General features: G+C 49.3%; 1 protein-coding gene across 2 annotated transcripts in view; it reads right to left on the bottom strand.

Annotated features, from left to right (window-relative positions):
* The window catches only part of WHRN (whirlin), a 121,040-nt gene extending 108,843 nt beyond the window's left edge, over positions 1–12,197 (bottom strand). Inside the window, exons 1-2 of one of the 2 annotated variants that reach the window (XM_075015454.1) lie at positions 11,674–12,197; positions 11,335–11,556 (exon numbers count right to left, since the gene is read on the bottom strand). In XM_075015454.1, coding sequence (XP_074871555.1) covers positions 11,335–11,556; positions 11,674–12,060 — 609 coding nt within the window. In that variant the 5' untranslated portion in view covers positions 12,061–12,197. Of the gene's footprint in view, positions 1–11,334; positions 11,583–11,673 lie in introns of both variants that reach the window. The other variant, XM_075015453.1, reaches the window with a different exon arrangement.
* Between the last annotated feature and the right edge of the window lie 2,828 nt (positions 12,198–15,025).

Here is a 15,025-nt window from a genome sequence, read left to right as displayed (position 1 = left end):
CCACACCATGACTCCATGTAACAACAGGGAAAAGTTTTGAGACCTATTTCTTCATCTATAAGAAAGAAAGGGTGGTTGTGAGGCCCAGGTTGAGGGACCCGGGTGGACAACCTTACATAGACTCAATATGTGAAGAAAAGTCATGGTGCAGTCCTCTGAAAGTCATTATGTTCTCTCAGAGCGGCAATAATATTGGACAAATAATGGTTTAGGTAACTAGTGTTTTGACTACTCTTCAGGGCAGGGCTTTCTATGTCTGTAAAACATCTATTACATTTTGGCTGGATCAGTCAATTCAAGTACTGCTGTCTCCTTAAATTCCCCACTGCTGTGGGAATCGGGCTCCTTCACTTCCTTCCTCAAACTGTTGTGTCAACTTGCTTTGTCCTGTTTCTTGCTGTGTGCCACCTCAGAAGCAACCCCATTTCATTAGTGTGCAATCTTTGCACTCACTGCCTGTAACATGTTTTTGTGACTGGAATGAAAGATGTGTGGGAAGGGGCTAAGGGAAACAGGCCAAGGGGCAGTGGGCATGGTAGGATCAGGGGATGCCCCCACTCATGAAAACGACAGCCGGGAAGCAGCCACTAGTCACCAGTAAGTATTATTATGGGAAACAAGTGCCAAAGACAGGGACAGGACAGATTTTAATAAAGCTATTGATTCCTTCTACTCTTTAATTATCCATTCTGTTTTTTACAATTTTAAGTAGATTTATTTTAAAAGCATTTTTATAATAGCACAGTTACCTAGGAATCTCTTAGTGAGCCATTAATACAAATACCCTACCTGCTGCAAGGCTTAGGTGCTATTAAATGGATTTGCAATACAGTACTTTATGTGCTAGATCAATGCTTCTGACACAGCCAACCTGTCAGGAAAATTCATTTATGTCAATAGCATCTAACGCTATTGACAGAGTTTGTTTCTTTCTCCTCCCTGTTTTTTCTTTGTGTGACTGGTCCTTACCCTAAGCAAGCTGAAAAAGACACCTTCTTTAAACTTTCCCCTGGCCCTCAAAAGCCCCTCAGCAGCAACACAGCTGTCATAAATCAATGGCCATTAATGACAAGGAGTTTCTTGGCAGCCTGAATAAAAGACATCTCTTATGCTGCAGCTCACTTGCTTACCTTCTCTGCTAATGAAATGAACAATCTATTCCAATTCTTTAGTGGCACCGCTGTGGATAACAGTTGGGTACAAGGAGCATTAACTCTGGGCCCTGCTTCCATCTCCCACCCACCCATTCTTCTATCAACAATAGACTAAGGACCTGTTTGGTTTATTGAGCTATTCAGACAGTGGGAGTCTATTCTGCCTGTGTAATTAACCCAGTTTGCAAACTGCAAAGGCTGGAGCTGAGGTTCTAGATAATTGAAAGTCTCCCACACAGTTGTGCATTGATTCAATCCAGAAGAAAAACAGTCATGCATGAAAGAGGGAAAGAAAAGGAGGGAGTCTTAACATACCTGGATATGTAGCAGAAACAGCATGCAGAAGTTTGCACAATTATTTCCTGGCATGTCCCTACTAGAGGAGATACTTGAATCAAATAGCTGAACATCCTTGACAGGTGTCCCTTTGGACCCAATTAGGTTGGATAAAAACAACCAACAGCTAAAACTTCCACCATTATTATGGAGGACTGGTGAGAGGGCGGAAAGAAATGAGAAAAGCTAATGCTGATTGGCTTAATCCATCTCTCTGCATTCACGGGTCAGAAAGAACGAGGCGCAGACAGTCCTGGTACATGAAAGGGGCCTGCTGTCATGAAACATGCCCTCATTTCCACCCCTAAACCTTTTCTGGGTGCCTTGGAGAAAGAGTGCAAATATTAATAGCAACTAAGTCCCCCAGCTGATCCTGGAGCCCCATTGTGCAGTACAGTGAGCAAACACAGGGCAGACACACCCTGTCCCAAAGAACTTAGAGTCAGATGAGTTGGACAAAGGGGAAGAAGAGAAACAGTCCCCTGGAAGGAAAATGAAGTGACTTCCCAAGGCCTCAGAGCAGGCTAGTGCTTAAGGCAGGCCTAGAACCCACAGCTCCTGAGTCCTCTTCCAGAGCCTTAGGCCCCATGCACACAAAAGGCCTGCCTCACCAGCAACCTCAGCAGAGAGGTCACACCATGGATGACCTTGGGAGGCTGCTTGTGCTTTAGCAAGTCCCTCTTTAGGGGGGCTTGTGGCATGGCTGCCAGCCCCATACCTCATCTGAGGGCTTACATCCTATAGGCCCCATGGCCTAGACAATTTAATGGTTGGGCAGTCCTCAGCAGCCTAGTCACAGGCAGGTCTCTATAAGAGGCAGGCATGCAGGCCTCAGCAGTCTAGTCACTACAATAGCCCACGTTTCTCCTTCCTTGGGGTTCCATGGTGAGGATAGAGGAGCCCACACCCACCTCCACTGGGCCCTAGCCCAGGGCCTTGCCAGTGGTGGGCAGGCCCCCATCTACCAGCTCAGTGGGGAATCATTCCACAACACACCAAGCTCAGCAGGGCAGACTCTTAGCTCCCCACCCTGTGCTGGACTGGACTGGGCTGGGCTGGGCTGGGCTGGGCTACTTCCTACTCCATGCCAGCCGCACAGCAGCATTCAGACCCTAACTGCTATTCTTCAGGCTGCTGCAGTTCCTAAGCTAAGACAAAAGCTCCCTCCCCTCTGATAGCCAGCCCCCAACAGACTGGCTTCCCTGGCTTTTATACCAGGACTGCAGCTGAAGCATGCCCAGTAAGGCTTGGGGGTGGGGCCTTCTCCACCCAATAAGCCTGGCTTCTGCAGAGTGGGTATATCCTGTCACAGGGCTCTAAAGAGGATGGAGAGAGGCTGTTCTCAGTGGTGACAGATGGCAGAACAAGGAACAATGGCCTCAAGCTACAGTGGGGGAGGTCTAGGTTGGATATTATGAAAAACTGTTTAATTTGAAAGGTGGTGAAGTGGAGGGATCTCCATCGCTAGAGGTTTTTAAGTCTTGGCTTGACAAAGTCTTGGCTGGAATGATTTAGTTGGGGGTTGGTCCTGCTTTGGGCAGAGGGTTGGACTTGATGATCTCCTGAGGCCCCTTCCAGCCCTAAGATTTTACAGTTCTTGGTGGTGCTGTGTGGAGGCAGGTGAAACTGTCCATCCTGTACTTGTGCTGAAAGAGAGGCCTCCACTCCCCAGGACTGCCACCCTAGCACCTTTCACTAAAGCCAGAAAATGACTACGAGAGAACAAGCAGCAGATCAAACTTAGCAGGGGCCTGGCTCCCTCCTGCCCAGGACTGCAGCACCAGCAAGCCCTACCTGTAGTAACTGGGCTATAGCCTTCCTTCAGGCTCCTGTGGGACTATCTGATGGCTGGGGTCTTGTTCTGCCTTCAAGCTCATTTGACCTATCCAACAAAGCATGAACTGAACTGAGCTTCCAGCAGGGGCTGGAGGACAAGGCCATGTCAGTCCTTTACTATAGCAGTGCCGAGTGGTTTGTATGCTGAACACAGGGCCTGGACCATTTCTGGGCCTGCCCAATGATGCTGCAGCCCCAACTCTTCCAACAAAGGGCCTGTCTCCCTCCTCTGGCCACAGGTTTTCAGCTGTAGCCACAATCCTGCTGGTCAATACCCTCACTGTGTCTCCCCACTAGAGCAGACCAGCCTTCAGCCTTTGCCCAGAGCCACTGGCCTTCTATTCCTTGTGCCAGCCTCATTGCTGCCTTCTGCTGTTCAGGATTTACTCAGCCAGACCTTCATCCTCTCCACAGCTTTCCCTCCTAGCTGCCACTGCAAGGCCATCCTGCTGCCCTCTCTCCTTTGCTCTGCACCATGGACATAAAGTGTGCACTAGGGGCCAGCCAGAGAGGGAGAGAGACAAATACAATGGGGCTAGAGGGCTGGGGACAGAAATCAGAGTGCAGGACAGAGGAGTAGGCACAGATGTGGCAGACTTGAAGGTGGCTCTGATAGCTCAGGGGAGGAATGAGAGCAGGGAATGGGACTGTTCATGGGGACAGAGACAGGGGAGTTCTGGTGCAGTCTGTTTTTAAGGAGCCTAGAAATGTGGAAGTGAAAATGTGATTTTAAAATAGTGAGAGAGCAAACTGTATGCAAATGAACACATATGTTCATTTAAATATATTCTAATTTGATAACAGGCCTTTATAGTGCTCAGTGTGGGTGTGGGCAGGTTTGATCCCCACCTGTTTGCTAGGCCACGGCACTTGAGGATGACTGAAGAATGCTTCAGGCTCTTAGAATGCTAACAACATGCTGCAGGAGCTGGCTGCATGCTGCAGAAGGTACTAGCTCTCACTCACTGCTGTACAGAGACTCTACCACCACCCCAAATGTCTTTGATACCCCAGCCTGGAACTGCTGCTTTGCGGGTGCCAATTACCAGTACAGGTGGCCAATCACCAGTGTGGAACTGTCACTGCGCATCAGAAGAGCGTTTTTGTTTCAGCTGAAATTTTCTAAGTTAAAAAAGCCCCAAACCTTCAATGGATTTTTGAGCAGATCCCCAAACGTTCTCATTTGCTTTTCTTTCAGTCCTTCCCTTCCTCCTCCCCTCCCCAAGTGTACCACTGAGAAACAGAGGGAAGGCAAAATTCTTCTGTGCGGGGTTGGGAGGGGGGAATCCAAACAGAACATTTGTGGTATGTGGGTTTTCACTGAACAAAACAGAAGCTGTTGAAAGCAAATTCATGGAAAACAAACCCTGTTCCAACAGAAAATCGACTTGGTCTAACCACCTGCAGCCCACAGAGCCTGTTCTGTTGGCAGTCCCCTGCCTGGCATTGTGCAGAAGGCAACATTTTAAGCCCAAATAGTGAGGGCTGTGAGCTAGAGAGGAAGATGGGGTCAATGATGTCTCTGTACTCCAGCTGATCCCTGATTCACAAGGTGCGGAATTTATTTACAGTGCGATAACATGCGCACTCTGTGTTTGAAAATGCAGACCGTTCAGGTAATGCACAATCTAAGTACCTAAGCAAAACAGCTCTGTAAACATGTTGTCAGTTGCAATCAGACTACCAGTGATTTAGACTTCTGCATTTCTCTGGAGAGGCATGGCATTGCCAGAAATAACCCCAATCGATCAGTCTAACTAGAAGGGAAAATAAGATTTTAACCTGTGAATTATTCTGCACCCAACATTTTTGTTTTCTTCCTAGACCTACTCTCTCTGAGAAAAGATGTTTCCCTTTTGGTCAGTTTGTTTATTTCTTCTCTGATGCAGAAATATTTCTTTGTTAGTTTCCAGGGAACATCACAGGATTTTTGTCACTTATATTCCAGCATTGCCTACGGGGCCCCTAAGGTACTAAGTTCTGTGTATGCATATCGTTAGTGTAGTATCTAGACAGAAAAAGAGAGAGGATGGGCAAGAGAAATGAAGGGTTGTTATCCTTGTATTACAGATGTGAACCAGAGGCCCAGAGAGACTTTGGGCCTTTTTTAAATCTCTCTTATGCTAGTGCAACTCCACCGACTGGAAGAGTTACTGCTGAGCTCTTGGTGTAATTAAGAGCAGCAGGCCCTAAATGACTTTCAGGAAACCTGTGGTAGAACAGAGAAGTAACCTTGTGTCTCCTCAGTCTCATGCCAGCACACTAGCAACAAGCCCAGCCTCCTTTGCTGGAGCCAGTCTGTGGACCTGTGTTCCAGCCTCCCCCAGGTCCTATATGAGATGAATGTTGTCATGTTGGCTCAGTCCCCTGCACCAGAAAACACGGTGATTTCCCTGTTCATCATTATCTTTGCTCTGGAGTAGCTGGCCCTGGACTGTCAGGTCCAGGCTGTGGTTCAGTGGTGACTCAGGACTGTAGCAGAGAGGGCCAGGAGGGAGTGGCATCAGCAGAGCTGGGTGGGAAAGCATGCATCTCAACAGCCATCTCTCTGCTGCATCCTTGGCGGCAGCCTCTCCCTTTCAGGTGCATTAAAATCTAAATGTTTCTGACTCCAAGAGCCAACCAGTCCCCTCTCCTCCACTGGGAAGTCCTGGGGACCCTGATTACTTCCCTTGTCACCCTGTGAGCTCAGCATGCTGCTGGAATTCAAATGGACATTGCTCACAGGACAGCAGAGCAGAAGCTTAAAGCTGTTTCTTTTAGATGCCTGTGTTTCAGATCTTTTTTCCCCTTGTATTGATTTTTTTGTAGTGCAATTAAACAAACCAGCCAACCCAAACCCACCCAGGAGCCATTCACCAAGGATTCAGATGTCACTTCCAGCTAACTATTGGGGCAGATGAATGATAACCCTGTTTTACTAATCCACCCTGTCCTTGCTTCAACCACTCTACCAATTCCTCAGGGAGCAGAGGAGGAGTTTGGCCACTGGATTCTACACCAGCTTCTAAAGCGCATGGATGAGTTAACACAGCACAATCTGTCTGAGTAAAGTCTTTTCTAAATTACAAAACCAAGAGATGCCTGTGGGGAATCTCTGTCTATCTATCTTGCCTCACCTGTCATTTATCTGGCAGGCGAGAAAATGCAAGTATTGAAAGGGTTAAAGAGTACACTGATCCATACAAACTGCTTCAGCAAAATGTCAGGTGAAATGCAGTGGTGATTATCAACTGTAGCCAGGAAACACTGTCAGATACGTGAATCGATTAATTGGGCAACAACCAGAAGCAACAAAATGAGGCTCGTTTTCTTCTAAATTGTCTGGGAGGCCGGAGCGTTCTAAACATTTCCAAGCTTTAGATCAGGGAGTCTCTTTTGTCACTACTCAGCAGTGGCTTAGTAATGCTGCGTGGCATCCCACTAGAGAGCCAGCTGCCAGAGCTCGTTGTAATTTAGACAGGATATTATAGCCTTTTAAAGGATTGCCTCAGTTGCTGCCTTGTGTATCCAAGTGAACAGAAAGTTAAAATAATTCACAGGAGATGTGAGGTTGCCTAAGAAGTGCCAGCTTGGCAGAGGCAGAGTGAGAGAAGAAAGGAACATCTTGGACTCAATTAAAACCCTGGGTACCAAACTGAGGTGAACAAGTACAAATGGATAAAATCCACCCTCTGGTCGCCTAAGCCACTTCCATCACAAATAAGTCTTTTCAGTAAGAGCTGCACAAGAGGAATACACCTTCTAAAAGGACAGAGCCATCAGTTCTCTCTACCGTATTCTGGATTTATTTTGCTTTCCATCAACAGCTCTGTTGCATCACAGCCCCTGCCCAGCTCCTTAGCCCTGCAATGAGACCACAGAATGCTTTTAAAAATGTGGATCAATTCACTCTGGGGGAGTTACTCTAGATTTACAAAGGTGTAACTCTGACTGCAATCAGATGCACTGGAATTCTACTGATTTACAACAGCAGAGGATCTGGCCCCATTATCTGTTTCTTTCCAACTAAAACAAATGAAAGGGATGAGCTGCAAAATAAGAACCTGACAATAACTGAGGGGAAATGTCTCCTTGTGTGATACATACCTTACATTGATTTTCAAGTGAGAGTGTATTGGTCAAAATATTATGGCTTATTGAAACATATGCTCCTTTGTTCCTGTAATAACAAGGATATACTGTAGCAAGAGTAAAGACAATCAGGTGAGCTCTAGAAAGCCACAGAGAGAATGCAAACATCTTTAGATAGAGTGTGATTTAAATTACAAGGTGTTTCTGATAAGCCCCTGAGTGCTAGGGTGAAGGAGCTATAATTGTAATGAAGTCATTTAATTGTGAATTGAATGAAATGCATGCAGACTGTGGAGCAGTCTAAGCGTACAACCCCTGTGCTCACACTGGGCTAAGAAGTCAGTTATTAAGTGAATTTGATTGGGAGTGCTCAGGAAATCTCACTGCTTAAATCAGAATTCGACTTTTTCTTTCATTTACACTAAAATATCTTCAACCCAGTGTTCAGGCCATGGCATAACAGTAAATTTCCAGGTGGAATGGTATGTAACCCATCAATTTATGTCTGACTTTGTGGCAGTCTGAGCTTAGAGCCAAGATTCCACCCTTAGAGTATCATGTCTTTGTAAGACTTTCAAAATGATTGCTCTTTTGTGAACTGTCTGTAGGACACAGCCAACAGAAAGAGGAACTGCCGCATTTCAGGCTCAGTCTCTCTTGCTTTCTTCATAGAAGAATGCTGCAAAGATTAGATAATTTCTGCACGGTTGGATAAAGAATCAACTGCTAACAAAAGGAGAAAGTGACCAAACTACCTTGGCCTACAGAGAGAAACATGTTCGTCACCCTCTGAATTCACTTAATAGACTTGTGAACAGGAATATGTGTGTTTTTATCTATTTCGTCAGAATGCTTGACTGTTCGTCTACGCTTCTGTACAGTACCCATCGCTGTGTGATCTAGGCACTGAGAGACCAGACCACTGGCAGGCTATGAGTCTGTCTATGGTCAACATGGGATGCTTCAGAAGAAGGAAAGAAGACCATAAATACGGCAGGCAGCTGGAAGGGCAGAATACCTAGAGAAGAAATTCCTCCCTGACTCCTGCCATAGTCCCCTTGTACCCTGAAGAATGAGCATTGATTAGTCCTCTTGTACAGTAGCATTCTTGGTATATACTGAAGTATCCAGGCACAGACTAGCAATTTTCACTGCAGGACAATTGCAATCAGAATGCAATAGGGAACGCATGCTCCTTCAAATGGGGAACCAGATCAACACCCCTCATCTGACTGGAAAGTACATTTTAATCATACAGCCTCAGAAGGAAAGGAACTTTACCCTAATAATTTAAAGCCAACTCTGGATAAGACAATGTTCAGGGACTCTTGTAAGAGAGATTTATGTTTTTGTGCCAGCAAAGGACTCCAGCTAGTACTAAACTCTGCTCACATTTTATATCAGCAATAACCCCAAGTCCCAGGAAGAAAAACTGTGTGCATACCTCTGGGCCTGAATTCTCCTGCACCCTAAAATAAGGCCCAGCTATCCCTGGCAGAAGCCAACTGGAGCAAATTCGGTTACCATTTATGCTGGTGATGTAGGTGGAGGTTTCCAGATTTAGCCTAGTGTAACTGAGAGCTGAACTTGGTCTATCAACTGTAGTGGTGTTGCACATGCTCACTCCTAGGCTGAATTTGATCTCTATTGATTTCAGAGGGAGGTTGGGCAAGGAGCAAAGGACTGGACTTTCTCCCTGAAAAATATCCTTAACTCACTTTGTCAGTGCAGCCCAAACAGTGTAGAAAAGCCCCTTATGTGCTAAGGAACCTACCATAACTGCATACAACAGAGTGAGTTATGAACAGGGGTGCGGGAACCATTTTTAGTTTGGGGATGATATGAGACACTGACCCTAACCATAAGCCCTGTACATAATAGAAGCTACTACAAGCCAGGGGGTGCAGCAGCAAATTCAGTCCAAGCACTTTTGGTTATGCATGGAGTTTATACCTTAACCCTGAGCTGTGTCTTTTGACATGAGACCCTTAACATTATTTGAATTAGGTTTTTAGCTTTGCATTTCCCAGGGAATTATTTCAAAAGCAGGACAACAATACATTGCATTAATTTCACTCAGGTTTTAAAGCTCCAGAGGAGCTATGCTGGTTAGCTCTGTGATTTGTTATGTGATTTGCCTTTCAGAAGAAGGAGTGGTGTTTCATCAGAGCCATCAAAGTATATTATACATCTTTCTTTATCAACAGACTGCAAAAGTACTGAAAGATGCCAGTTCCCCTGGATATATGATGAAATGGCTGTTTGAAAAAGTTTCAGGCCCATGTATACATAATTTCTGATCTTCCATTTCACAATCTGATCATTTCAAAATACTTACAAAAAGATCATATTATGGAATAACCCTTCTGTTAAAGTGTATTATATGACAGTACTGTTTGGCCAAGGTTCTCAGTGCTTTGCACAAATGCTAATTAACAAAGCCTAAAAACTTCCATGTGAAGAAGGTAGATATGGTTATCTACCTTTTACCAGTGGGTAAATAGAGACACGTGGTTTTTAAACGACTCACCAAAGGACACAAGGATGAATCAGTGGCAGAGCTATGAATAGCCTCAGGAGACCTGGCACCTAGTCCCTCTCTCTAATCACTGCACCATGTAGTAGAAGTTTTCTTTCAGTTGTGTGAGCACTGAGTAACATTAAATAAGTAAGATTCTATTTTAGTTTACATTTTTTTAAAATGTCAAAAACTTCAGGTAACCTCTGATCTCGAGGTTATTTAAGCCTGGAACAAATTTCTTTTGCAGGATGTCAAGATTTGAAAATGATGGGCAAGGGAAACTTGAAAGTTTAAAAATGAAGGGTTTGATCCTGTACATTTTTATGCAAGTCGTCCTTACTCACCTGCTCATCCCCACTGAAACCACTGGGACTACTCAAGGGAATAAGGGATCGTAGAAGCCAGTGCTGGTGAAAGGTACCGGATGGACTGGTGTAGAAACTAAAACGCTGCAGTTATCCACAGAACTAAAGCACAGGCAACTGCAAATAAGCCTTCCCACCCTAGAGCTCCTCTTTCCAGCTCTGCCAATGTGGGCCATGCTGCGTGGCTCATTGACTCCTCAGCCTTTCTGCTAAGACTGCCAACTATGTGCCATGGGAAGCCCCTGGACTGAGCCCACCCAGCTCTTGCACCACATCGTTTTTATGTCAGATGGCAACAGCTTTTAGTTCCTCTGACCTGGGTATGGTTCACATCAGTGAGCTACTGAATGGGCTTGGTGAGGGAAAGTTATTTTGCCACTCGGTGCCTCAGCTTCCTTATCTGTTGCAGGTGGCAAGATGGTCTAACGCATAATTACTCGGCAGAGCAGGGTTTCAAATCCAGGCTTCCTGTCTGACCTGGAGCGAGGCACTTAGTCTTTGAGTCTCAGGTCCCCAACTGCCCAGTGAGATGACAGCACAGCCCTGCCCCACCAAGCAGTGAGGGGAGACCCAGGAATGCCACTGAGGTGCTCAGATGAAGCGGTAATGGGGTGTAACTAGTGCAACAAAGAGCTGGAAATGGAGCACTGTGGCATGTTCATCTCTGAGGGGTGCGTTCAGGCAGTGGTGGTGGTGGGGATAACCCCCAGCCTGTTCTTTCAGACACTCTCCACTTTACACTGGCTTGTCCCTGTGCATGGCTAACCCCTGGTTTTTCACCCTTCCACACGCCATGGGACCGCTTCAAAGGCGCTGGAGAGGGGCCACACCAGGGAATTTTTCAGAGCTGCTCAGGACCTACGCTCCGTCCCAGAGGCAGAAGCCTGGCCGGGGCTGCAGTGGTGTACGGTTCACAAAATCCAGGCTGCCTGCCCCCTTGCTCAATGCGGGGGTCCAGGCTTGCTAGGAGAGGCCCCGGCAGGATGGGGTGAGCTGCACCGCCCCACATCTCAGCCCACACGCCCAGGATCGCCCCGCCCGCCCCTACCTTGACAGCCTCGCCGTGGGTCACGCTGTCCAAGGACTTGTCGTTGACTCGCAGGATCTGGTCCCCGACCCGCAGCCCTTCCTTCTCCGCCAGCGAGCCCGGCTCCACCAGCGACACGAAGATGCCCACGCCGTGCTCCGCGCCGCCGCGGATGCTGAAGCCCAAGCCCTCCTTGCTCCGGCTTCTCCGCAAGCTCACCTGCCGGAGCTCCCCCCGCAGCGCCTGGCCCGCGGTGCCGGCCGGGGGAGCTGTCCCGTCGGCCGCGGTGCTGAAACCCAGCGGCGCTCGGCGCCAGAGGGGCGCCGCGGGAGCCAGGGGCTGGCCGGGGCTGGCAGGCGCCCCGTCGGGGCAGCCGGGCAGGAAGCCGGCCGTCAGGTAGAGCCCCTCGGAGGTGTACTGGTCGAAGAGCAGCTGGTCGGAGCGGGGGATGACCAGGCGCAGCAGGGGCAGCAGCTGGCGCTGGGGCGGGCTGCGGAGCAGCACGCGGAGGGTCTGCACCAGGTCGAAGACGTTGCGGCGGGCGTGGTAGACGTTGAGGCAGTGGATGAACTGCTCCCGCTCGGCCTCGCTCAGCAGCGCGTTCAGGGCTCCGTGCAGCTTGCGCACGTTGGCCGAGAGCAGCCGGCTCCCGGCCGCGGGGGGGCCCGCCGAGGTGCCGCCGCCCGCCGGGCCGGGGGAGCTGCAGGAGGAGGAAGCCAGAGAGGCGCGGTCCAGCTCGGCGCTCATCTCCCCCGGGCAGCCCGCCGCGGGTCAGAGCGTGGCCGCCTGCCCCCTGCCGGGCCCCGGGGACTCGCTCACTCAGCCCACAGCCGCCGCAGGGGGGACCTCCCGGCTCTGCGGCGCGGCCCGGGGCGCAGAGGGGCCATCAGAGGGGGGCGCGCCCCCCCCGCGTTCCCCCTCCCTGGAGCGCGGCGGGAGGCAGCGTCCTTGGCTCGTGTGCAGCGGGGCGGGCGCCGTGCGGGGCGGGGCGGGGGGCTGTGAGAGCTGCCCCCCCCCCAGTGTCCGGCCGCGGCAGCGGGATCCCTCCCGGCACCGGCTTGAGCTTCTCCGTTGTAGAAATGGGGGCGCCCCCCGGCCGGCCGGGGCCCCGCTGCCCTGGGCAGGGAGCGCTCCTGCAGCTGTCGGCCAGCGGCGCCCTGCCCCGGGCGCGCCCTTCCCCCGGCTCGGCTCCCCAGTCCCCTCGTGCCCGCCCCGGAGCCCGCGGCCCGCTCCCGCCGCGCCGCCGCGGCCGCCTCGGGCTCGGGACAGCGACTTTGCTAACTGTTGAGCCGCTCCTGCCCGCGCGCCAGTCCCCTCCCAGGGCCCGCCCCTCGGCTGCCAGGCCGGAAGTGACGTGACGCCGGCTGCTCGGCGGTTGCCAGGAGACGGAGGGATACAGTCCGACTCCCGGGTGACGGTCCCGCTCGGTGATGGGGCAGGGGGACCGCTCCCTGCGGCGAGCTCCTCGGGCGCCTGGCTGCAGGCAACTGCGGGGTCCCTCCCTCCCTTCCTTCCCCTCTTCTTTCTTTCTTTCCACCTTCCTTCCCCGCCTGCCTCCCTCCCTCCTTCTAAGCAGAGGTCACCCACGGTGCTGTTCCCGTTCCCCCTTTGGAGGACAAGCCTTTTCCCTCCGCCATTTAGTCTGGATTGAGGGTCTAACCCAAGGACCAGCAACCCTCGGCATGAGTGCCAAGAGTGGCACACGAGCTGATTTTTGTCAGCATGCGAGATGGGCACTGATCCGCGCCCTTCTTCCCCCATGCAGCAGGGAATTCCCTCACGCAGCCTGTGCATTAACAAAAGGCAGGCTAATGCTATCAACCAACACCTAAAGGGACAAGCGCTGCCTCTTAATTTATTGAATAAGGAAGTTGTTGTACGTTGGACTATTAGTGACTTTAAAAAGAATCACCAGCACGTGGAACTTACATAGACATCAAAAGGTCAAATTTTGGCACTCCACCTCCAAAAGGTTGCTGTCCCCTGAGCTACATACACTGAGGCATTTGAAATACTTATAACTCACGTCAGTGAATTGTTTATTAACCAAAGAGGATGTGAGAGAAGAGCAATTGAGAGGAAATAAATTAGCGCACATGCAAATATCACAGCAGGCACTGTTCTGGAAGGTGATGACTCATGTGAGTTTGAAGGCTGTGTGTCTGATTCTGCTGGTATCATGCACACTGGAGTAAAATGGATATGACTCTGTTGAAGTCAAAGGGGGTACCCCAGTGCAAAACTGGTGCCAGAGAGAGACGAGTCAGACCTTCTGTGTGCTGCCAGTTGTTCAGACATCCTGAAATTATCTTACCTTTTTTAAAAAAATACACAAACAAGTTCTCTGAGGAGTTGCTGTCAAATGCTGGGATTAATTGTTTATAAAGGAGCTAATTTCCCTGGCATGTGGTTAATGTTCAAATTTCCTTAGCTTGGTTTTCCAATTATACTAAAAATAATCCTTAGTGTTTACCCAGCAGTTTCCATCTTTCACTTGCTTTAGGAACATCAGGTACTTAATTCTCAGTGCGCACCTTTGCTAGGTAGCTCACATGCCATGAGACAATGGTGTGATTTCAGAAGTGCCTGGTGACACTGGGGGATTCAGTGCTGAGGTCTGCATTGAAGCATCTGAAAGAGGCCTGATTTTCAAAGGGTGGATGCTAAGCACATTCTAAAATCAGGCCCATTTGAAGTCGGGCACTGGAAAAATTAGTCAACCCAAATCACTCATCCTTTTCATAAATCGTGGCTATGGCACGTCTCCAGAGACAGAAGGAAAATGAATAAGGTAAGATTTAGTCACAGACAGATCATGGGCAATAAACAACAATTCAGGGCCCTGTGACCTGTTCCATAGAACCCTGACTAAATCTGGCTCCAGGGTTCCCTCTGATACTTGGGCAGGACTTCAGTACACTTTCTTATACTGGGGGAACACTGGGTACCCACTGGTGCTTGGGAGGGGGGCTCTGGGGAGCCTGCTGCCACTGATGAAGATGGCAGTCTGTGAATGCTGCTGGCAGGGTGTGTGGTGGGGCTGAGACCCCACCACTGCTGGAGAGCAGTGGGGTTACTCAGTCAGCCCTGAGGCCAGCTGATCTGGCAGAATGTAGGCCCAGGGAGTCATGAAATCTGTAACTGCTGTGACACATTTGCAGCCTCAATGATGATTATTTTGGTGGAATACCATTGGAAGCAGAGAAGTGCAGTGGTTTGCCCAAGCCTATAGAAGGTGTTAGTAGCAGGAGTGGTCTTAAATGTTTAGACCATTAAGCCATACCTCTGTCCTCTCCAGTTATAGTTGTCACTCATGTCTGGTATTAATTATTCATCTCCCACTGGGTTTAACCTCCACTCTGTTCTTTTAAAACATACTAATAAAGATATTAGTCATATTATGGGGCCTAGGCACCTCAACCGAGATTAGGCGTCATAAAGCCACAGAGAAAGAAACAGTACATGCTCTGAAGAGCTTACAGACAAAGGCCCTGACACTGCATTGTGAGCTGTGTAGATCTGTCCCCATGTGCACCCCTATAGAGGTTAACTGGACTCCAGGCAAGTGCTGGGCTCTGTCAGCATGTAGCGCACTGCAGGACTGGAGTCTAAATAAGGAGTTTTCTTTGTTTGCTTTGTTCTGAGTAATAACAATGCTGTACAAATCAGACACCTGATCCTGCCTTCCCTGTCCAGCCATTGGTTTCAGTGA

This window comes from Carettochelys insculpta, chromosome 21 (assembly GCF_033958435.1).
Source record: "Carettochelys insculpta isolate YL-2023 chromosome 21, ASM3395843v1, whole genome shotgun sequence".
NCBI lineage: Eukaryota > Metazoa > Chordata > Testudines > Carettochelyidae > Carettochelys > Carettochelys insculpta.
Note: the sequence above shows the minus strand (reverse complement) of the source record. Positions and strands in the feature narration are given on the sequence as shown.